This window comes from Eucyclogobius newberryi, unplaced genomic scaffold (assembly GCF_026437365.1).
Source record: "Eucyclogobius newberryi isolate DKJ021-1_F unplaced genomic scaffold, fEucNew1.0.hap1 SCAF_2, whole genome shotgun sequence".
NCBI lineage: Eukaryota > Metazoa > Chordata > Actinopteri > Gobiiformes > Gobiidae > Eucyclogobius > Eucyclogobius newberryi.
The window spans coordinates 13,303,450-13,328,449 of NW_027315834.1; the positions used below are offsets into that span (position 1 = coordinate 13,303,450).

A 25,000-nucleotide genomic window follows, 5' to 3' on the forward strand; every position below is an offset into this window, starting at 1 on the left:
GATTATTGTGAGAAAAAACTGTTACTGTTCCTCAAGTTTGTGACTGGCTTTATAAAATTCAAATTTCTGAAAGACAAAAAAGTTAAATGTGACACAACCACCCGGATTAAAAAAAGGAAAAAATGTGTCTATTTTTTAATTGTAACGACTCACGCACAATATATTAAAAGTAGTATAAGTAGTAGCAGGAGAAGTACAGCATTCAAAGTACTTGTTGTCATCTGTACCATTGACTATAGTAGACGTAGTCGGTAGTAGTGGCAATAATACTAGTAGTAGTAGTAGTAGTAGGAGTTATTCACACCACTGACTAGCCTTAGTGTTTATAGGTATCGTAGTAGCAGGTGCAGCAGTAGAAGTAGCAGTAGTATCAGTAGTTGTAGTGATTGTTGAGAATAAAGAGCTGTGAAGATTTGGTGAAAAATGTCTTCTTCTTCTTTCATTCTTTTAGCGGAAATCCCTGGGGCCTGGCTAATCACGCAGTCTCTTGCGTTTCACGACGGAGAAATGAAACGCACGCAGTTAAAGTAGCATCTGGAGTACAAGTAGTAGTAACAGTAATCATCCGTACCACAGACGAGCATTAACAGTTGCAGCAGCAATAGTATATTTACACGACTAATAAAGATAAGATATCCCAATAACTAGAGTTGATTTGGGGTTTGTGCTAACATGCAAAAGAGAAATCTGATAATCAACAACAATAATTGCGTAACTGTTGTATTTGGAAGAAAAAGTACAATGGATTTTAAAACAACTCTTTCATCGTAAACGTTTTCGCCAGATTAGTTTCCCTTTTTCTGAGTAATTTCCCTTGTCAAAACCTGCGTGTTTGTGTGTGGTCAATCAGAAAAAAATCAGGTTACTCACATCACATCTAACTTGTTTACATGGCATTTCAATAATCTGATAAGTCCAGATAACGATCAGATTTGTAGCATGCGCGTGAACGTAGCCATTGACTCGCACGAGAATGAGCGGCCGTGGCGATTTGGGGAAATGGTCAGATTTGGTTTCCTTCAGCTGAAATCCCTGAGGTCGGGCTAATCACACAGTCCAGTCCCTCTGCGTTTCCAGATGGAGAAATGAAACGCACCCGGGGCATGTGCCGCTTAACGCACTCCCCACTGACTTCCAAAGTACTGCCACAAGTACAAGTCTGTGAGAATACAATACGGTCTGCAGCCGAGGCCTTGTGTGTAGAGGTTTTCACGCTCTAGGAACCTTTTGCCGTTTCTGGTACTTTTTTTGAACTTACACAATATAATTTGGCACCGACAAAGAGGTAGAGGTTGCTTTTTGGAAAGTGAGGCAGTAAAAGTAGCATAATCCTGCCATAATGTAACACCTCTGGCTGTTAAAATGATTGTGTTTGGTCATTATTCTACACAGATGTGCTCAGAATGTAGTAGTACAAGTAGTAGTACAACTATATTCGTAGCAATGGTTGTGGTAGTAGCAGCAGTAGTAGTAGACATAGTAGTGAGTAGCAGTAGTAATTACAGATGTACATCTCCGGGCACAATATACCACGATATTTATTTCATGGTACATCATTCTTTGCGATATTGTAGTTCCTTTTGTTTTTTTAGCTGCTGATGCAAAAAAAATAATGCATTCAAACAAAAACAGACATTATTCGATATATTGTGACAGCCCACAATTATTATTTGGTTATAATTACATCCGTAGTAGTAATAGTAGATTTGAGTCATTATTTTGATGACTTGAGACTTGACTTGACAAAAACGGACTAAACTTGGGACTTGACTTGGAGCCTTCAGACAACTTGTTTCTTTTTAAAAAGAAGAACTATTCACAACAATCTTAAACAATATGAGCTGCTTTCTGTCATTTGGTGCAATGAAAGGACTTGAAACTCAAGTAGAGTTTAGAGTTTCATTTAGACTTGACCAGGACTGGCTTGTCTTTGACTTGGAACTTGACTCGGGATTGACACCAAAGACTTGAGACTTGAGAGAAAAACAAGGACATGGTCAACCTAGTAGTAGTAGTAGTAGTAGTTGATGCAGTAGAAGTAGAAATACCACGGATTAGCAGTATACACAGCACTAGAAGCTGTACTTTGGAACTCTGGCACACAATGGGCCACAGTAAGTGTAATTGTAGTGTATCAACAAGAGTAAAGGCATGTTTGGCCGCCACACTTTCAACCACCTTTCTACAGAGATGGGTAGTACATATTTAATGGTGTAACAGTATTCTTACTTGAGTAAAATATCCGGTTACTCTTCCCCCTGTGAGTACTACAATTGACAAAAGCTTTGTTTCTTACACAGCTCTTTCAGACATGATTTTGAGTTTTGTCTCTTTTTTATGGTCTATCCTTTGAAAATACCAGATTCAGTGCATTCCCTTACGTTTTGCCCTTCCAATTCACATTTGAAATCAGTTAATCTCACAGTCTTACCTGAGAAGTAACTTCCCCACTTAAGTTATTCACATTTTTGCAACTATCCAACCTTGCAGCCTGGCTAAACGGTCCTGGTTTGGTTCTGGTTCGATCCCGGTTAACTCCTGGTGTAGAGCTGGTTTGTCCAACTCTAACTCTTACTCTAGTCCCAGTTTATTCCCAACTTTCAAGCGCAATCGTCAGTTACAACGCTTCGTGGAGTCGTAGTACCTCGACAGCGATAAAGGAGCAGCTATTTTTTGCCTCGCTAGCAGAAGTAGATAGTAGGTAGTTAGTACGGACTTGTGTGGAAAGGTTAAGGTGTTGTGTCCTGTACGGTATGCGCTGTACCTTCTCTCTTCATGCCCATGGCGAGACACTTCTGGTAGCGGCAGTACTGGCAGCGGTTCCTCTGGCGCTTGTCGATGACGCAGTCCTTGTTGTCTCGGCAGGTGTAGGTCAGGTCTTTCCTCACGGTGCGTTTGAAGAAGCCTTTGCAGCCCTCGCAGCTGTACACGCCGTAGTGTTTACCTGCGCCAACGAGACACACGGAAGTTACGGTCGGTCGTCTGCCCGGCGAAGCAAACGTATGGACAATTTTGTAAGAGACCCAACATGTAAAGCAAATTGTATGAGATTTAAAGCTTGTTATTATGATTTTCTCTCATTACTAGCTTACTCGCGGTTGTACTTGCAGCTGTTCCTTTTAAGTTTGAGTAATCTTGCATTTGAGGCGACTTACTTTGGTGTGATTTATAGAAAAATATGACTGGTTGTATATAAAGAGCTCAAAGACATTGCTTAAGACATTGATCAGAAACACTAGAGGCAGCAGAGAATCAGAAAGTCACTAGAAATTTTCTTATTAAAGAACATTAAAATAGTGATCTAAATACCTGTATGTGACAGTTTATCGCAAAAAAATATTTAAAACTTAAGACGCTGGCTTTTAAACATTTTATGATTTACAAGTTCTGACTTAATTTGGTGGAATAAAACCTGCTGTAAATAGAAATTATAGTTTTACACTAAATCAAGTGTCAGTTTGAGAAGAAAAGTTGAAAAATATGTGGAAAATAACAGGAAGCAAAGCATGATGAAAACACCTAGGAAGACTCCATGTTAGAAAAAAAATGAAAGGAAATTCTGATATTACAATTCTGATATACAAAAATAATGCTGTTTTCATTTGTCAAATAATCATTTCTGTGACATTACAGGAGTTTTGTCCACAACAAGATTACTATGAAACCGTTGCCTAGTGTGATGGATGTCAGGATTTAAAATTTAACCTCCAAAAATTGCCAAAATGAGATCAAATCTGTACAATTTTGAGCACAATCTTTAATGTAATGATCTCAGCTGTGTTGTAGTCAAAAGAGTAGTTTGACTTGTCTTTGGCACATTAAGATAGCGGCTACAGTGTCCTCAGGGTGCCAGATAAGTCCACATTTCCTCTTGTATTTGTTGAACAGTGGGGGGTGAAGCAGCTCTGGTGGTTTGGCTTTACCTCAGATAACAACTGTATCTGTTAATGATTTGCAGCAGGTTTTGGGGTTTGGGAGTGAGTATTCTGACCATAGAGAGAGAGAGAGAGAGAGAGTACTTTTGCATGTATTTCCAACCTTTCTTAGACATATAGGAACTGGCAACCCAAATGAGAGAGTTGTGTCATTCTGTTTTGAGAACCAAATCAGCAAGCTCGACAAATACTGTACGCAACAATATGCCATTTTACATTCTACCCATTTCTTTCCATGATAATAATGTACAATGTGAAATGACAATGCTTATGTGCTCAAAACGTGTGTCAAAAGCCTAAAGGGCATTTGAAAGTATTGTTGAGAGTTTGATTGACACATGTGGTGACAGCAGTAGATGATATTTCCTTTTTTTTTTTCAAGTGTACTTATTGTTCTTTGCATCTGTATTTAGACATGTCTGAATAGTAATCCTGTGGGAATAGATGTACTTTTAACCATGTTTACTGGGATGGCAGTATTTGCGCCTCGACTTGGTGATTACGTGTCTTGTTTAGTCTATATTTCCAGCCTATAGACACCGACACTACACAGACTACGTCCAGTGGTGAAAAGTCACAAAGCACAACGGAAAAGTACTTTTAAGTAACATTTTTAGTCAATTTTACAGTGGATACATGGTACTTTAAACTTTGACTTCAATGGGTGTTTGTACTCTCTACTCAACTAGATTTGTGAACTGGGCTGAAAAGTAGAAATTGCTTTTTTTTTTTTAACATGTTCATGGTGATTTTTTGAGTTCAAGTCCCACGTTAAAGGAAACAAAAACATATACATAACGTTAATTTGGAAATTGCTACGATTGACCAAAGTTGAGCACAATTATTTTTCAAAATCCCTACATTCAACGCTTTAATAGTTCTCAAAATCTGTATGAAATCCTGGCACTTTTTCCACCGTCGGTATTATCCACACCTACTTTCCATTGATAAAGTACATAATTATACTTAATTGCCTAAAACATCTTGATAGTTTATCTACTAAATTCTTCATTCTCAATCATTAATTTTGTTGAAGTATAAGGACAAAACGTTGCAAACATTCCACTCAACCCAACTGTATCCAATGTAAATAATACCTTGACTAACCGCACATGTGAACGCGGGGAGCGTTTGGGGTCCACAGGGTTAATCTTAGGTCTGCGGGCCCCCGGGAGCCTCTACACGGGGGCCCCTGGACTCCGTACCACTTTGTGCTTTGCGTATCTTCGCTAACAGCTCCTCTTTGTTAATTATGATGGATGAAGTTTAGCATTAGCATGTGTGCATATCTTTGTCGGGACCACCGTGTCGGGCTAAGAGCTCGGTTATAAATGAAGCATGACTAGCTATTAAGCATTGTTCAGAGTTTGGCCCCGAGCTCGTGCGTAGCGCTGATGACGCAGGACTGGGCTAAAACTGTCCAGTGAATTAGACATCCAGCTTTAACCCACGGCGGACACGGTTTGCATGGTTTTTGAGGTATTCATGTTAAACACTGTTGGTTATTTGTCGTTTGTGTGGGGAAAATGGAGGATTTGTACAGTTATCAAGGACCTGGTGTGACACAGCTGAGATGTTTTGTAAAAATGTGGCATGGGCTGTTGAATAACTTCAAAATGTATTCAGAAATAAAAGTTAAAAGTATAATTTTGAATGCTCTTCTACATAACTGCTGATGAATAAAAGGAAACCGTTTTCAAGGTCTTCCCGGTGATACCAACATCACACTTATAATAACTACACTTTCTACACTGATTCAGGGTTAGTAACTACTTAATTAATACACCAACCCTTAATGTCTAACACCTAAACCCTTAATTATACTAATACTAAGCCTGAATCAATCTTAAAAAAGCCTATTACAGGTTTTTATGATTTTGTAATTTTGACTTTATTTGGTGTATTTATACCTGTTGTACGTATAAATTATAGTTTTTCACCAATCGAGTTCTCCACAAGTATTTGTGGAGAAAACTAGAAAATGACAGGAAGTGAAATCAAACTAGGGACACTCATCCCAGTCAAAGTTTATGCAAAATTTACACAAAAAACTTTTTTGACTCTTTAAACATTAATTCAGTAAAATAAAGTTGCTCTCATATATTTTCATTTGTCAAATTTGTTAAAATGTTACATTAGATGAGTTTTTGCCCAGTGTTTGCTGGGTAATTTCCTAGTGAGTTGTCATCAATTACAAATAGGAAGTGAATTTATAAACCTAAAAATTTGCTATTCTGCGATAACGTTTTTATAATTTTTAGCAAAATTAAAATATATTTATCTTAACTGCATTTTAGTTCAATGAGTCATCCGACCTGTCAGAGGAACTTTAAACTATTTGTTCATTATGCATTTTGTCTCTTTTTCCATTTTGCATTAAGGCCAATTAATATGTAGTTATTATAAAGTTGTGTCCTTAGGCAAGACACGCCTATGTATGAACCCGGCGTGTGATTTATTGGTGGTTGCCTTAGAAGCTGACGGCGTAGATTGGCCGCCTCGCTTCAGTCAGTCTGCCCCAGGGCGGCTGTGGGTGGGTAGTGAATGAAGAGTGTCTATTTCTGACCATTATTGATTAAGTCTTTGTTCATACTTTTAACTGAGGCTAATTATGGTGTGGTTATTATAAAGTGGCACCAAGAATTGCTTTGAACCATAATTAATTTCCAAATCCAAAGAGCAAAATAATAATCTTAATAATTTTAAAATGTACTGGGACAAATTTAGATTTTTTTAGAGCAACAAACTGGCATATAGTAAATTCAGTTTTCAAATAAATGATAATGATTATGTATTTTATAATAATGAAGTGGGTAAACAATTAAGTAAGTGTTTTATTCCCTCTTTTTCATCCTCTTGTCCCGACCTGCATTGGCGGACTCAAACCTCTGCTGCCGGGTCTCTGGTTTCACAGGAGAAGGTGGCCACCCACAGAACGGCAACATGGCGTGGGGAGCTCGGCGGCGGGCGTGCCCACAGATGAGTGATATTTTGTGGATGGCTTGCCTTAGACACAGCCTCTTTATCTCACCTCTCAGCTAACAGTAACCGGAGCGTAGGATCCTCGTACTGTCAGGACTGGCCCGGTCTGACTCTTTAAATGGAGCTTTGATGTATCAAAAACATGGAATGAAGGAATTACCATGGCATGTCTGCTTTTATTAATGTTGTATCGCCAGGTCAACATATGCCTGGAGTGGTGGTTTGTGAAATTGAAGGTGTGCTATGTCACTTTTCTGGGCAATTCTGCGGTTTTCCTGCTTGTTGTTGCTGAAATATTACATAAAAATATATGGAAATGCACAAATTATTACTGCGTGTAGGCCCGCCTTGCCATAGATCTGACCTGTAACCAACTGCTTGTACGAACGTATTTATGTGTTCATTCTTTATCCAAACGTTTGTCAATCATGTCAGTATCATCTTTGAAATCGCTTCTTTAAACTCACTTTTATTGATTGATTTAGTTTTATTTTCTCTGTCTTTCTTATGTATTTGTTTTTATTCTGTTGGGTGTGTACCTTGTGTTTTACTCTGTGTTTTTAAAGTTCATACGGCTTCCTTCTGTAGCATTTAACACAGATGTTTCATAAGGTTAGCAACATGAAAGCTTTAAATCAATGCCAAAGAAAAATGGTACAGAACACTGCAAAATGCTAAATTCGGGAAACACCACAACTTGACATATGGCCTTATAGAAGAGGGTTGCCAGTTCAATACTTGGGTTTAGTTTAGTAAGATGCCCATTTACTATTTATACAGGTTTGACTACACATTTTACTAAAACGTAGGGAATCCGATTATGTTGAGGATTTTACAAAAAATGTGGCACATTTTCCCCAGTTAAGTGAAGTTTAAAATGTTACTTCCTGGTTGGACGTGAGCACCAGATGTGACAGAGGTAGAGGTAATTCCACAACTGTTACCTAGCAATCATACTGTAAACAAGAGTCAAAATCCATATCAATTACACAATAATTATGTCACCTGACAACATGTTAAATTATTGTTTAAACTGTCAAAAAACAGGGCAGTTGCGTGTAAACTCTCTCTGCATTTTCAAACAAACGTCGCTTATTGATGACATCACAGACAGATTCAGGTTTAGGACTCAGCACTACTTCCTGTCATTTTCAACTTCTATTCTTTTACACAAACTACATGTTAAACTACGATAAATATTTACCAAAAGCTCCAAACCACCAAACAAACTAATACATGGGAAAACATGAGGACCTGTCACATGCACTTTAAATAAAGCTGATTGAAAAGCTCATTTTTTTTTATTTTTTTTTTTATCATTATACATTTCCTGAAGCCAATAGTGAGTGAGTAAAATCATAAAACACAGTAACACTGGTTGGAATGATCCTCTGACATATAAATCTGGCAAATTATCAAAAACTGCAGGGAAAAAAGTGTCTGTAAAATCAAACTAAACCATTGAAAGCTGTTATCATTGGTGGAAAAAGACCACAGCAACGACGCATGCGCCCGCTCTGCTTGCTCTTGGGTCTGTCGTCAGCTCTTGGTGGTTATTTCCTTCTGGTTTAGCCTCCCGGACTGAAGCGTTTAGCCCAGATTTGCTCAGAAATCCTTCGACTGTTGTGCTTCCAGTGAAACCTCCCGCAGCGTGGAGCGGCAGTGTGAAGTGCTGCCAATTCAAACGCGTTTACGGAGGTTTCTTATTTTGAAACGGTTCCTACAGCGCGCGGTTGAAGGCACTGCCCGCATTTGATTCCAGTATTACTTGTACTCTATAACTAGCGGTGATTTACATGTCCAAATAAGAGGCTTGGACGTTGAGCTGTTTGGATACAGACGTTTGACATGTGGCGTCTTTGCAGTGGCTGTAGTGGATGAATGTTGAGCATTCGAGTGAAGACAGACATATTTTGGACTCTGGATTTTATGGCTGGGCGATGAAAGCTTGACTCTTTTAATCAACATTTACAACATTATTTCATCTGTTCATTTTGCTTCCATGCAGTCGAGACAATTGTAGCAACATATAATTAATTTGCCATCGCTGCAGCAAATGCCAAGCGGTAACTTCACTCCCCTTGTCTGCATTTTTATGTATATATGATATTGATTTGATGATACTTGGAGTGACATATAGTTCCATTTCATCTCATGTGGTTGTGGTCACTTCCAATGACGTCATCATACAAGTGTTGCATTGTACCAGTGTTTAAGTTTGCACGAACAGTCAAGCCCACACGCTTTGAAAATACTTTACAAAGACGTTTTGGTCTGGAGTCAAAGGGCGTGACTGACAGGCGGATTAACCAATCAGAGAAACGCATGGTCAGTTCGTGTCCAAACAAACATGGCGGCTAACGAGAAAAAAAAAAATGGAAACGGCGTCAACAAGCGACACGCTAAACTCTGTAAATATGGGGTAAATTAGGTTATACATTTTATTCTGAAAGTCTTCCGCATTTGAAAGACACGTGACACAAATTAGCGGCGGTGGTTGGACCGGTCCGTACTTGGAGAGCGTTTTTGCTGCCCCCTATGGTCCGATTCTAGACCCTTCTGCATTTGGTCGGAATGTAGGAGGAACTGGCTGCTCAGGCAAGTGTTTTAAGCAACTTTAATGAGCCTTTTTGCAGTATGTGGAAAAGATTTTACATGTCAGAGCAACCAGTTTGGCCTATGCAACTCAAATAATGACATTTTTAGAGTGTTAGTAAAATAGTAACTAAGGACTTCCGAGATGAATCACTGGCTTCAGCCTCCACATACATGTTTTCTCAGTCGCGGTTCATTGCTGATCATTTGTGAGCACATGTGTGATTAGATGCGTTACCTGACGACCGGTCTCCGCAGATGGCACAGATGTGTTTGGTGAGGGACAGGATGGTGCTGGAGGGCTGCGCTGGCACCTTCATCACCCCGTTCAGGCCCAGCGGGGGCTTTATGTCCTCCGAGCTGCTCACCGAGTTCATGGGCGAATTCAACTGGAACATCAGCACACGGGAAGAACAGAGACTGGTCACTACGACTGTAAAAGACTTGACATGAATTCAGCTTTAAATGGGCCATGTCAATCCGGATGTGTTCAACAGACCCTTTAAAAAGCTCAGAACAAAGTCAATTTCAATCATTATGTGGCATCAGATCTAACTTCTAGTGATTAGTTTGAGTTTCAGCCAGTATTTATTCTGGAATATAGACTTCGACAAGGGTTCACACTTGACTTTACAGCACTTTTAAAGGTGCACTGTGTAACTTTTCTGGTGGAGGGTCTGACACCTGCTTGCAGATGTTATTGCCACATAACAGCTTTAATTAAATGCTGCATATCCCCGTGGAGACAAGCGGCTCACATTAAGAATGCATTTTCTTTTTAATAAATTGTTTTTAATATTAGGTATAATATTTAATATATAATATTTAATATATACCTTTTTTGTATACACAGAACATAAAACAGAACAAGACAGAATGACCAGAATATAATTTAAAAAAATCACAAGCAGGCCGAGTGCATGTTTTTCGCCGCAATTTATTTTGTTGCAATTAAAACACTCGTACTCGTGGATGAACGCAAGAGTTTTTAGAAAAAACGTTTTAGAAAAGTTACATAGTTTGTCTTTATTTGCCGTAATAACTCTTGTAGCTTCTGTGCCATTTCCATTATGTGACGTGCCGATACTGCGCTGGAAAGTGAAACTGGTTGATCAATCACAAATTTCTGTACTTTTGAGCAAGACACTTCCCTGACAACGCTTCATCTGCTTTAATAACAAGTATACGCTTGTGGAAACGAGTACAAGCAGTGATATTTGTCTATTTTATATATCTGCTGTATCGCAACTGTTCAACTACATTTTTAACCCCTCATCTTGAAGAATAAGTATCAAAAACAACAATGTCTATTTCATCTTGTCGCCCACCTATCCAGAATCCAATAGAATTAGAGTTTTTGTCCCCAAATCATCCATCCCTAAAAAACTACAACATTAAACTTTCCCTCTTATTTAGCATTTCCCACTCTGCAGCTGATCCGCACTTGCAGCGGCTAAATTTGCCATCTTTGGGGCCAAACGCCTCCACTCTTCCCTCCTCTTTTCAGATCTAACACAGCGGGGCCCTGGTCTGCTCCACCCCGACGTCTCTTTTATTCATGCCCTTCTCCCAAATGTTCCTACGCCAGCAAAAACAGACCACATTTTACATTTTGACAGAACAGCAGAATAAAACGGTCGGCATTTGTTTTAAAAAAAGAGAGTTTCCACAGTCTTTGATGAAAATGGCACTGACGTCTTCTTGCTTTTTTGGGGGGAAATGCGGTGAGCAAAAGGAGGCTAATTATGCTAACTAGCGATGTGCTGAGTTTCCAGAGAAGATAAATGTTTTGGGGGCAGGGTCCTAAATGTACAATTCGGAGTGGAACGTAAGCGAGGCCGATACTTGCAAAGCATCTCCGAGACGGGGAGAGATAGGAACATATTTCAGTTTGAATGTACTATATTTGGACCAGTGGTAGTGACCGATTTAGTTTAGTATTTAGCTCTTTAAGTACATTTTATTTTAAACTTTTTGTCAATATTTCATTAAAATCTACTTTTGACAGTTGAGAATTCTTTACCGTAAAGTAGAACTGCAACCGAATCAGAATCAGAATAAGGTTTATTGCCATTGTCAGTGAACAAAATATTTCACAAACATAGGAACTTCTTTCAGCGTTAAGGTGCAACAATGAATGATAATTGCAATTTGGAATGGACGCAATTAGTCAAAGGCAACAATTTTTCAATTTTTTAAGTGAAATAGTAATCTCCTCCACAAACGACAACATTTACAACTAATTATGTTTAAAAACTGCCAGCTACAGTTGAAATACACGTCTTTCTTTGTCATTTCGTGGGCCTAATTCAGTATTTTAGTCAGTTTGCGTTCAACAAAATCCTATTATTGAAACATAAATTGCAAATCTAATGGCAATTCTTGTGACTTGTTTCTTTTATTTAGTTGTTAAAATGTACAACATTTAAAGTGATGATCCACGGGTGTCACAGATTATAACCATAGCAGACAAAAACATATTATGTCTTGTATTTAGTGTTGAGTAATACGTTCTTCAACTTTTCCTCATTAATATCGGACAAGAATACGATGTAAGCGACCCAACACGCTAACGGTAAAAGATGGTAAATCTAAGACACAAATGAACCGTTACCGTTCTAGTAACAAAATGTCACGTAAATTGTTTCTTTAATAATTTAATGGTGACTGCATCTAATGGAAATGCTACATTAGTTGTGAAAAGTTGCTGAAATGAATCCCTCGTTCATCCGTCTTTTTCTACTTTAGTTGCCAAACGTAGCGTTGCCTTTGACGGAGAAGCGCTAATGCAGGAAGCACACTGCAAAGCATCATGGGACTTGTAGTTTTCACCGTAAAAAACAACACAATACATTAATTGGAAAAGGCATAAACATAAATATACAGTAACATTATGTGGACGACAGGAGCGTTTTCAAGCTCTGACAGACAGGGCACTCTCTCTCTTTTCCCTTCTCTCTTTCTCCATCTGTTTCCCTTCCTCCATCTCTCCTCTCACTCTTTTCTGCTTTTCCTCCCTTTCTCACTTCTCTTCCTCCACGCTCATCTCGCTTCCCTTCTTTTCCCTCTCCTTGCTGTCTCTTTCTTTTCCCGTCAAACCTCTCTTCCTCCTCTCTCTCTACTTCCCTTTCACTTCACTCTCCCCTCTTTCCGCTCATCCCTTTCTACCCTTCGTCACTCTTCTCTCTTCCTCTCGCTCTCCACCTTTCACGTCTCATTTAGCTCACCTTTCTCTCCCTCTGTTATCTATCCGTCTGCTGTTTTCCACTTGGTTTTCTTCCCTTCTTCTCTACCCTCACCTCCTCTCCTGCTCTTTCTCTCTCTTTCTTCTCTCCTTCACCCCCTCTGTCCTTCCCTCCTCTCGTCTGGCAGCACATATGGAGTGAACATGTGAACACACACACCACACACTCTTGATTATTTCTGTTGCACCTCTCATCACGACTACATCATTACCACATCCTCCACTCCAAACCTGCAGGGGGCAGTGTAACGCTCTGGTGTGACTGCAGCGGCTCTACATACTAATAGACTAATAAAGCGTATGTACACAAGCCTCCTACCGTCCAAAGACATGTGTTAGGCAAAATTGGTGACTCTAAATTGGCCCTAGTGAATGTATGTGAGAGTGAATGCCAGTATCCAGGGTGTACCCCGCCTAAGGCCCAAAGTCACTGGGATAGGCTCCAGTCACCCGCGACCCCGAAAGGGAACAAGCGGTAGAAAATGGATGGATGGATGGATTTGTTATAATCTGTAAAGACAGTGAAAAGTTTGGAAATCATGTTTTAAAGGCAACTGTGGGTACACAAATGAAAATGTAATGGTTAAAACTTCAAAAACTAAAACTTTTTTCTGTCAATCTGCACTTAAGCCTCTGAAAACATCCTTTACTCCGAAATAGATTTAAATATTTTTACAGCACAAATGTCTCTGTTTTTCCTCATAATTCTCTAGTGAATAAATAATGCCAAACTTAGGGAATCTATGTTGGGAAAAGGAAAAAGCAGCACACATAAGACAGACATAAGACACACAAAAGACACACATAAGACGGACATTCGACACACATAAGACAGACATGAGACACACACAAAACACACAAAAGACACACATAAGACACACATAAGACAGACATGAGACACACACAAAACACACAAAAGACACACATAAGACACACATAAGACAGACATGAGACACACACAAAACACACAAGAGACACACATAAGACGGACATTCAACACACATAAGAGGGACATAAGACACACATAAGACGGACATTCGACACACATAAGACAGACATGAGACACACATAAAAGACACATAAGACACACATAAGACAGACAAAAGACACACATAAAAGACACATAAGACACACATAAGACAGACAAAAGACACACATAAAAGACACATAAGACACACATAAGACAGACATGAGACACACATAAAAGACACATAAGACACACATAAGACAGACATGAGACACACATAAAAGACACATAAGACACACATAAGACAGACATGAGACACACATAAAAGACACATAAGACACACATAAGACAGACATGAGACACACATAAAAGACACATAAGACACACATAAGACAGACATGAGACACACATAAAAGACACATAAGACACACATAAGACAGACATGAGACACACATAAAAGACACATAACATTTGTTGAGGACACTTTTACGACAGGGAATGAACGGTCATGAGCCTGAAATGTGGCTGCTGAAGTTTATCTTTGACGTTAAATGAAGCCGTAGATAACAATACATCTTAAAAACTAATCAGATTAAACGTTAGCGACCCTTACTTGGTCCGAGTGTGCTTTTAAAGAGTTTAGATTGTGCAGATTGTGCTCTAAATCTGCAAAATCGTATTCACTTTTCACCCTCTAATCATCAAAAAAGGGTCTTTGTGGGAAATATACTTTATTATAAAACGCTGCACGTATTATATGTAGTGATATTGACAATTAAAATGACGTGATCTTGATTTAAAAAATAAAAAGCTGTTGTACATGTCAGAGTCTAATTCACTCACGTCAATGTAATAATCACCCAAAAATCATTGCTTTAACTACAGTTTGTGATGTTATTTAGCAGTAAACTCACTCTTTTCTCTTTAATCCACTCTCTGTCTTGCTTAATTGATAGATTGATAATTCTTCTTAATAAAGATTTGGAAACATTATGAGACAGTGACTAAACAACTCCCTAAACAAATGCAATAGTTCATTTGTATTGTAATTATCCACTTCTCCCGTCAGTCTGGAGCTTTGTCAGTTAAAGGCTCTGTCTAAAGTCTGCAAATTGTGCTCGCTAGTTTCAATGCACATTTCCAGAGTTTTGGCAGTGCATTCTGGGATAACGTGACAACAGCGACAGGAGCTCTAGTGCGTCTAAAAACGGCACAACCAACGCTTTGCAATTTGTCTCCGGTGAGTCAGGCTTAAGCGATTGTAGGTTTAGCACTTGTTTACATTGATTAGCTGACGATAAAACAGTCAATAACGCTCCCTATACACTCGGCACAAACAAACACACAAACAAACACACAAACACACACACACACACACACACGCACGCACACGCACACACACACACACACACACACACACACACACACACACACAGGTAAACAGCAGGTAACAGATGGTTCTCTCAGTCTGTATTTACTTGTAGCTTCTTAAACATTGATCCCATAGATTTAAACGTCCTTCTAATAGATCCCGTGACTCACTGGCAGCTCTTGTGCTGTAGTTTGTTCTTGTAAAGAGTGTGCAAATATAAGAAAGCATTCAAAAGCCTTGAGTCGTCTCACAATGTGGAAAATAGTTTGGTGCAATGGCAGGACAAGAACGGTATCGACAGAAACGAGAAGTGAAAGTAAGTAAGAAAATAAAGAAATGTTATAATTAGGTAAATGCCAAAAGTATCAGAATCAGGATTTAGTCATCATTTTAGTGCAAGATAAAACTGAGAGACATGTGGTGCAGAGGAGGGTTATGTCCAACGCTGTCAAACTGTGCTGCGGTGTTCAACTGTGGATGAAGGAAGTCGGTGAGCGCGTTTAACTTGACCAATCGCTCACTTTTTTCACTTATTCTACACAGATCGATATCAGTCTGGTCACTGTTTTCGCCTCTCGAGTTCAGGTGGGATTAGCCAATCAGGGACGCGCGTGGGCCGTCCGTATCAAAACAAACATGGCGGCTAACGATGGAAAAAAAGAGGAAAATATATATTATGTATCAGAGGAGACTGAAAATCAATGTGGATTTGAGTGGAATCCACAAGCAAAGAACAAAACTGAGGTGAAAGAAGTTTGATTTTGTTCTAAATGATGATCTGATTGCACGGTTTGATTTTGACTCGAGGCGCGACAGAGGAAGTGGCGACAAGGACAGAATTGTGTGTGTTCGTGTGTGTGTGTGTGTGTGAAGTGTGTTTTCTGGATCTCAGGCAACTTTTATTTTATGTTATTTATTTATTAACCTTCATTTAACCAGGTAAAGCCCAGTGAGATCGAGGCCTCTTTTTCAAGGGGGACCTGGGGGGATCTTTTAACCCGCCTTTTATTGTGTTTCGTGTTGCCTCTTGTGTAATGTTCTGTGTTTAACTGCCTATAGGACAGTCTTAACTTATTGTAGCAGGTCAAATCAAAATGGTACATATTTTGAAAAGTAGAACGGTCCTGACAAAATCCTTCAAATCAGGAAGGAATCCATTGACATGTCATTTTACACGCTAATTTGTAGATTGTCATTATTATGCACACTAAAAATAAATAAATAAATAAAATGAATAAAATGAATAAAATGAATAAAATGAATAAAATGAATAAAATGAATACATATTTTTGTACATTGTGACATTTAAATACATTATCTACCAAAAAAAAGGCTGAAGCATGATGACTGACGGCTTGTGGACAAAGAATATTTATGAATATAGTGAATTATTGGAGAAAATCAGAAATCTGTTAATAATTCTTCTGTCTTTGTTACATGTCTTTTGAAGTCTGTAAAGGCCAGATAACTATTAAAATGATCAAAATAGGCCTGAGATATATTTATATATATATATATATATATATATATATATATATATATTTTATAGTCGACCAGTCACGATTAGACTTAAACTAGACAAAATAAATACATCAATAACCGCAGCGCAGCCTCAGACCTGCCTCGCCCTCTGTGCAGGCCCCTCTCACGCTCTCACGCTCTCTCTCTTTCCTCTCTTATCTCTCTCTCTTTCCTCTCTTACCTGTCTTTAAGCGGCGGGACAGGGCCTTCTTCTTCTTTCCCTGCAGCGCTCTGCTAACAGACCTGTCTCCTCCTGCCTGCTCGGCCTCAATCGAGCGCTCGTATCTCAATGTCTGACAGAGAAAGCCTGCCGCTTCTCACCGTCTATTTTCAGAGCTCCGTGCAACTCAATCTGCACCAACAGGGCTCCCTACGGCGGCGTGGATGGGTGAGCCGAGGGAGCGTGGCGTTTGCCTGCTAATTTGAGGGTTGTGAAGCTGAAGCGGCATTCTGGTTTAGAATTGCGGTATAAATATTGATGGTTCTGATTTTAATTAAAGTGTCTTAAAGAAGATGTATCCCTTTTTTAATGTATTTTGTAAAGTAAAGTCTTTGCCCTAGTACAGAGATGTCTGCATCTAATATATATAGAACGTTTTCACCCTCTGATAATCAGGAAGTTTTTTTTATCGCAGTGGTGGAAAGTAGCAAAGTACAAAAGTAAAAGTATTGTAGGTGCACTTTACTTAATGTATTCTTTTTTTTTACAGTGGATGCTTTTTACGCTTAATTCACTACATTTTAGAGCTGGCATCTGTTTTTTATACTTTCCCACATTTTTTTACTGGATTGAAAAGTAGAAAGTACTTTTCATATGTTGGACTTATTTTCAACACATTCATGGTGACATTCTGCCTAAAGGATTTGAGTTCACTCCACAGTTTAAGATAAACAAAGAGTCTGACGATGATTTATGGATTTAAAAACAGCAGAGAAAATTCTCAGAACCACGAGAGAGCAACATCAGTTATTGATGAAGGGGAGAGGATTCCTCAGACTCAGAGAGATCATGAGTGAAGCTAAATGCTACTCCAGATATGTTTTGATATTTTTAGAACATGGATAAAAAAATAAAAAATAAATACAAATTACATAATATGTGTCCTTTAATTAGATATGGGTTGATCAATAATAAAATATCAAAATTTCAATTTTCATGTGGTATCAAAAAGTAGCAACTCACTCATGCAAGAATATAGACATATCTCTTTTAAATCTAGCTGATATTTATTTTCATTTCCTTGCAAAACTTTAATTGTTGGCGCCGTATAGAACTATTTCTTAGAGTTTTTAATAACAATTCAAGCTAGCTCAGTGCCAGAATGCTCATCTTATGATCAGAATGTCTCCACATAAACATCCTTGGTTGGTTCCTTGATGTAAAGCTCTGCGAGTGCCTTGATGGTATAAAAGTGCTATATAAAAGTTGACCAATTTTTCAAGTAAGTGAGGAGTAGAAGTGAGAATATACTTTAAAATGATTTAGTAGAGAAGCTTTGGTGCATTTACAAAACACATCGGCTCAAGGCTAAAACTCTCACTGTCGCGCATCTTTTGTCATTTACCGTGACAAAGATGATTTTCTTCTCTGTTTTGATAGACAATGATGTTCCTCTTAGACTAGAAACATAGTAAAGCTTTGAAACCTTTTGTATTTAAGAAGACAATTATTTTTCTTTCCTCCATGTTTGGGGGAGTCCAAGCTTTTTAAATCGAGCTGGATACCGAAACAAACACGGGCATCACCTTTATTCAGGCTACATATAATGTCTGTCTCACATCAAATATTTGTTACAACGGGTTAACGTAGTGGTTTGAAAACTCGATGGAAAAAGCACCACTTATTGTAATTTGGGCTAATTCTCCAGGAAGACTGAAGGCCAACATGAATTGGTTTGAGGTACACATAGTTTGGACATGAGCAAAAGGACCAAATCATCTCTAAATCAGCTTTAAACGCAAGCAAGACAAAGAAACCTTTTGGGAATAAAGCCACACTGGAAATAGACCTCCCTACTAACAAACACCTATATGTGAGCCATGGCCGGGGCATGCCAGCTGGACTAAGCCAAATTGTCCTGGGAAACCCCTCCACGGCATTATGTCATCTGGATGCTTTGGGAGCAGGTTTACAGTTTCAACTGGCTGAACGGCATCGGACTATAACGCCATATTCCATTCAAAACGACTTGATTGTTCATCTTGATTTGAGTATTTCAGACCAGTTGAATGCTTGTTGACATTGGCAGGCCAATTTGACATTCTTTTGTTATTTCAAAATATTAAAAATTACGAAATTACCCTGCAATCAGAATGGAAATAATGATGGCATTTTTGCTTATTTCAGTGGGAGAACTATAACATGAGCCTGTCCAGGGACGACAGGTGAAATGAGCACTTGAGCTACAACCTGGTACAACTCATCTCTCATGTTAAGGTTCATTATATTGTGCACTGTCCCTGTCTCAATAGATGGATAAACTAAACTACACTTGCGTCACACTTATTTACTTCATACTTGGTGGTGGTAAGGTCAAACCAAGAATAATTCTCTGATAAAGCCCTGTTTACCTGATGCAGATTAGGGCTGCTACATTTGTCACAATCAAGTCATCATAATTTCAATGATTGCAACGAGTAAATTGCAAAGACTGCAATTACGTATTTATGTAATACAACTCAATAGTGGTCTCCATGTGGTCTTTATGAAACCTGCCAACGCTGTAGGTCGCCAATGTTCTAAAATCCATGTTGTATTAGTTTAGCAGTTCCTATCCCGATGCTTCTGTTTGAAAACGCTCACTGCACTGACTCTTAATGACGTCACATACGTTTCCCCCCAAGACTTTTCATCTACAGTTCTTCCCTTTACGCAGAGGCGCACAAACCCTCCCACACAACACGCGTGCCGCTCACATGTGCTTGCGTAACGTGCGGTGAAGGACGTCCTACGCGGCGCAGCAGGGGGGCCCCGCGGTCGCCCGCGGGTGCCACATTCTCCACGCGGCTGATAGAAGTGATTAGGAGGCCCTCAGCCCCCCCACTGGACCCCGGTTGGGAGCGCGCTGGTAATCAAACGCGGCGTAAATTAATGGATCAGAGAGAACGCTCGGATACGGGTAGCGCTATATTAGAGTGAGGTCAGTATACAAAGATAGCTAGCTGTAGTTGGCGGAATGGAAGCGTTGTTAGATGGTATGGGCGCTGAAATGGAGCCAAGCTCGGGATGGGTTTTGAAGTTGGCGAACGAGAATAATACATGGGTCTCGAGTGTCTAAGACGGCATTTGGCTGTCAAGAGTTCCAACAGATCTAAAACAGGTCTAAAACAGGACAAAACCAGGTCTAAAGTAAGACTAAACCATGCAAAATTTGACTTAACCAAATGCGAACCAAAGCTAACACTGGTTTAGTTCCAGGATATAAAGTAAACTAAAGTAAAGGCCTCTAAGGGGGACAGAAAGATCAAGACAGTACTTTTATTCATATAATGCTGGTTCAGACCTAATGATGGAGATGTTTTTGCTTTCCTAGGATAATTAATGTTTTTACTATAACATGATTCTATTAAGAGTTGAAAGATAATTACATACTACAGCCATGTTTAGTTGTAGGGCAGGAGTGTCCAAACTTTATTTTTTTTAAATAAAGGGCTGCACATCGAAACATATTCAAAGCCGAGAGCCATAAACTATTGCGTGGTCAAGTAAAATCTGTTTTGTCCCAGTACACAATTATACATCGCGAGCCCGAATGTAACACGTGTACGCTGTTAGCATGCTAGCTCTGGTTAGCATTTGCATTTTGTGGTTGCTGAAAGTTTATAAACTGATTGCGGTGAAGAATGTTGATGCTAGGAACAGCGTTTGGACCACTGTTTATAACTTTAACATTAATTTGTCCTCCTTTGGACATTTTTTAAGATGATATAAGTTAGGTACAGCACCAGGAATGTTCCACAGTATGGCAGTAGACCTAGCTATCGCCAGGGAGAAAAATAGTTGACGCGGCCAGGCTCACACTTGTGGAAAGGCAAGATTTAATCCTCCTCTAGTTTCTATTATGGTAATATTTTTATTTTTAATTCAATTCAATTAATGTATGTATGTATGTATTTATTTTTGTTTTATTATAGTTAGTTTACGTATGTTTAGATATTGTGAATGTTTCCTTTGGTTTGTCGAAATTAAATCTTTAAAAAAAAGTATATAAACACACACACACACACATTTTTCTTGGGACAGGAAAAAAAAGACGTAAATGATAAATTCCATACTGTTGAACATTCCTACAACATTCCATAGAAACAAGCAAGTGGCAAAGACCCCACTGTAAAAGTTACACATGCAAATGCACTTGTATCCCCAACAATAACCCCTCAAACATCTCCATCACACTGTATTCCCTGTATTTCAATCGGCATCGCCCCCACAACAGACGAGGTACACTGTGAGATCTGCATCTAATCACCAAGCCAGTACCACAGTACCAAGCTTGGCAGTCTCTATTCCTGGCTGTGGGACATGTTGTACTGCTGTTGTACCACTGCTGCATAATAGAAATCCACTGCACACACTTCCTCTCTCTCCACGCACACCCCGATGATAACTTTGTCTAAAAAGGTGCCCTTGAAGTGAAGGGTTCCACAGGAGGTTTGTGCCGAGACGAGAGGTGCCTTTGATGTGTCTTTATGAGCTAAGCCAGTCTTAAGCATAAGGTCTCTGTTGTCTCCAGTTTTTTTTCTTTTATTCTTTTATTCTTCCATTCTTTTCTCCTCTTATTTACTCCTGGGACCTTCTCTCCCTCCACGGCGGAGCATGAATACTAATAATTTACAGGAGATGCAGAGCTGAAGAGGCTATTGTTGCAGAGAGGGGGAGGTAAAATTGAGCAGAATTTGTGTTATAATTATTGTTTTTTGGGGGGGAAATTGGATAAAGTTCTAGTAAGCAATTCAACGACTTAGAGAGAGTTGATGTTGTTCTTTTTTATGAGCATTGGGGCAGGTAAAATGGTCAATGTGTGGACTCTACACAGTATTGTTTTGTTCACAAAGAAATCAGAAATGTTTTTCGCCTGGAATGGCTGCTGTTGTTGTTGTTGTTGTTGTTGTGTTACTTTTAATCGCATAGAAAGGTGCATTTACCGCCACCTACTGTAGTTGTACGACTTCAAAGTATGTGTTTTACGCTTTACCGTAAAAAAAAAAAAGAGAAAGAGAGAAGGAATCCCTTGAAATGTAGTCTTTTACACAAAATTTCATAAGGGCAAATTGTCTTTATTTTCAATTAATGTGATCACATATCCTAAAGTTTTAACTATAAAAAAACAAACCAATGTTTTACATGTAGATTGATTTTTAGGGATGTCAAGATTATTTTAGAAGCAAAATTAAATTAAGGTATGACAAGTTTTTTATGATTTTCAAATTTTGACTTTATTTCTTGTATTTATACCTGTTTTAAACCAGTCGAGTAGGTATTTGAGTTTTGTTCATTGACAATGGCATTTCACCGTTGCGTGGTCACGGCGTCAACAATCGTGAATCATCGTTTAATTATGGCGCTTTTTTCTCTTGTATATTATTCTTTGCCCGGCCGGATCAAGATGACAAACATTTCCCACAAAGATGTGCTGATGGTCCACCCGTATCCAAACAAACATGGATAAAAAAGAAAAACAATACAAAAACACTGAAAAAGTACTGAAAAAACACTGAATATTTCTTCTGAATCAGTGAGTGCAGCACTAAACACTGGGTGCATTTACACAGCGACATCAGATAACTCCAATCATCAGATAACAGCAATAATTAGATCTGATTACCGCTGTGTGTTTATAGAGAGAAATCCGATCATCCAAAGCACCTGAAGACGTGTGTGAGTTGATTAGTAGTTGTATTTGGAGGACAAAGTTAAATGGATTTTCGAATAAATCTTTCAATCTCTAACATTTTCTTTTGTCTTTTGTCATGAGTTTGCCCTTTTTTGGGACAGGTGTGAGCCATCGGAGAGAAATCAGATTACTCCCATCCGAAGTAACTGTTTACGTGACATTTCAATAATCTGATAACTCCGGAAATCAGATAACGATCAGATTTGTGGTGCGTGTGTAAACCTGACAAAGGTTAATCTGACTCGAGAAGTTTGATGCGTTCGTTCTGAATGAATGATGAGCAACGGGTTTGTTTGTTTCCCGTTGCGTCACTGAAATAAACAACGGCGCGGAGTGTCTGGGTTCTTGGAAATGTTATTGTACCTGGATATGTGAAAAAATATCTTACACTGTTTTGGGAAGTAACTTAAGACATGTACCGAGTATAGTAGATTTTGATGACTGTTTTCTAGTGCAGTTCTTTCATGAGGTGATATTCAAAATACTTTACAGTGTTAATTAAGCAAGTAAGGCTTCTAACTGCACGCTATTAGTAAGAAAATAGAATCAATCGCTCTTACGGAGGGATTTGTCCTTTACAAATCACTCATGAACTGATAAATACATATAGAGTTTTTTTAATCCCAAGTATATTTTTCCACACACAATAACATAACGCGACATAATGTGTAAGTAGAATCTCAAGTATTCAGAATACTATACTTTGAGTAAACTGGATTTAACAATAAATGGATTCAATACTTTGCCTTTTTTACCAATTTTCCTGAGCAAACTTCTGATCCAAAAAAGAAATCAAAACAATCCATCATTACCACATTTAAAGAACCAGTCACAGTGGACACTACAGACCTCTCTACAGTGTTTGATTTGGTCATATTTTGGTGTTTTAACCCAAAAAAGGCCGACAAACACTGAAATATTCTGTAACTAAACACATTTTCAAAGCATTCTTCCCATTACCAGGCATTGCAATACATCCCCACGCCCTTTGTAGAATGTTTAACTTTGTCAAGCTTATTAATCACATTGGGACAAGGAGCACCTTAAATCAAAACTGCAAAATCCCACAGTGTTTTGGACAGTCAGCATTTTCTTAAAGGGGCTGCAAACTGCGAAACTCACCGCCCACTGAGATTTAGAGCATTTCTGACCTCAAAATGATCGTGGTGCACAAACAAGTTCATATGAAATTGCAGAAAAAAATACTAATAATAGACAATAACAGCTTGAAAATAGAGTGGGAAGAAGAATAACTTATAAACTCCCACCCCACTGTTCTTTATGTGGTATCATTTAACAAACCAAAACTGTGAGGTTGAACAAATGCGTTTTGAATGTTTCTTTTTACAACAAAAACACTGAAAAACACTGACAAATAATGAGCTGGACCAGGTAGGACATAAATCAAGTAAAGGAGTAAAAGTAGAAAATAGAGAGCGGCATCAGAAAAAAAAAAAAATAGAGCATATTAAGGTATATTTACATTTATTTATTTAGCTGAATATTATTTTCATATGTGTTGGTGTAGAAAACTCGACATGGGAGTTATAAATTAGCACACATTTTTGCTTTTCTAACTATGTCTTACTGCATTGTCCCAAATAAAACCTCTGTCTCCACGGTTTGGTCCCTGGTTTGAGTAAGTGACCAGCCCGGACCACCCTGACCCTCCGGCACGAGGGGGGCAGCACATCCATCTCCCGCTGACAGCAGACGACACTTCACAGCCGGGCCTGAGGAGCCGCGGACAGGGTCATGATGTCACCCCCAGATAACCCCCATGACCTTTCACCCCTGACCCGCCGGCAAACAAACTCACTTCCCTCGACAAACGCACTTATCTCCTCCCCTGTTTCCTAAAGGCCCCGAGTGTTATGTAAGGAGTGGAATTGCATGGCTTGTGTTATTTTGATTTAGTGTGGACAAAAAGGGGTAAAATACTGTGAGATCCTGGCTACTAGACTTTTGTGACATTTCTATTGTTGCTGAAATGGCGATAATAACAATTAGCTCCAGTCACAATCCTTCAATCAATTTGGATTACATATGTTTGTGTATTTGATTGAAAATATACACTATTACAACTGTACTCAGATTGACTAGATAAATAAAAAAGTACTGTTTTTAACTGAGAAAAATAGGAGTGATGTTGGATTTAATTATATTATTAATTATATTCCCGCACAGTAATTAAAAGTGCAAGTGTATTTATACCTGATATACGTATAAATTATAGTTTTACACCAATTGAGTAGGTATTTGTGTAGAAAAGATGAAAGGGACATCACACCTCAGACACTCATTAAAGTTTATACATCATTTACACAAAGAAACAAGTTTTTTGACTCTCTAAACATAATTCAACAATATAAAGCTGCTCCCATGTATTTTTGTTTGTCAAATAATTTTTTTTAGACATCAAATGAGTTTTTGCCCAGTGTTTGGTGGGTAATTTCCAAGTTTGATGTCATCAATTACAAACAGGAAGTG

The 25,000-nt window shown here is 38.7% G+C and overlaps 1 protein-coding gene across 3 annotated transcripts in view; it reads right to left on the reverse strand.

The window, feature by feature from the left end:
• rxraa (retinoid X receptor, alpha a) overlaps window positions 1-25,000 on the reverse strand; it is a 195,845-nt gene that overhangs the window by 38,955 nt on the left and 131,890 nt on the right. For all 3 annotated transcript variants that reach the window (XM_072453601.1, XM_072453598.1, XM_072453599.1), the window contains exons 4-5: window positions 9,751-9,901; window positions 2,765-2,944 (exon numbers count right to left, since the gene is read on the reverse strand). In XM_072453601.1, the coding sequence (XP_072309702.1) occupies window positions 2,765-2,944; window positions 9,751-9,901 (331 nt within the window). The remainder of the gene's footprint in view (window positions 1-2,764; window positions 2,945-9,750; window positions 9,902-25,000) is intronic.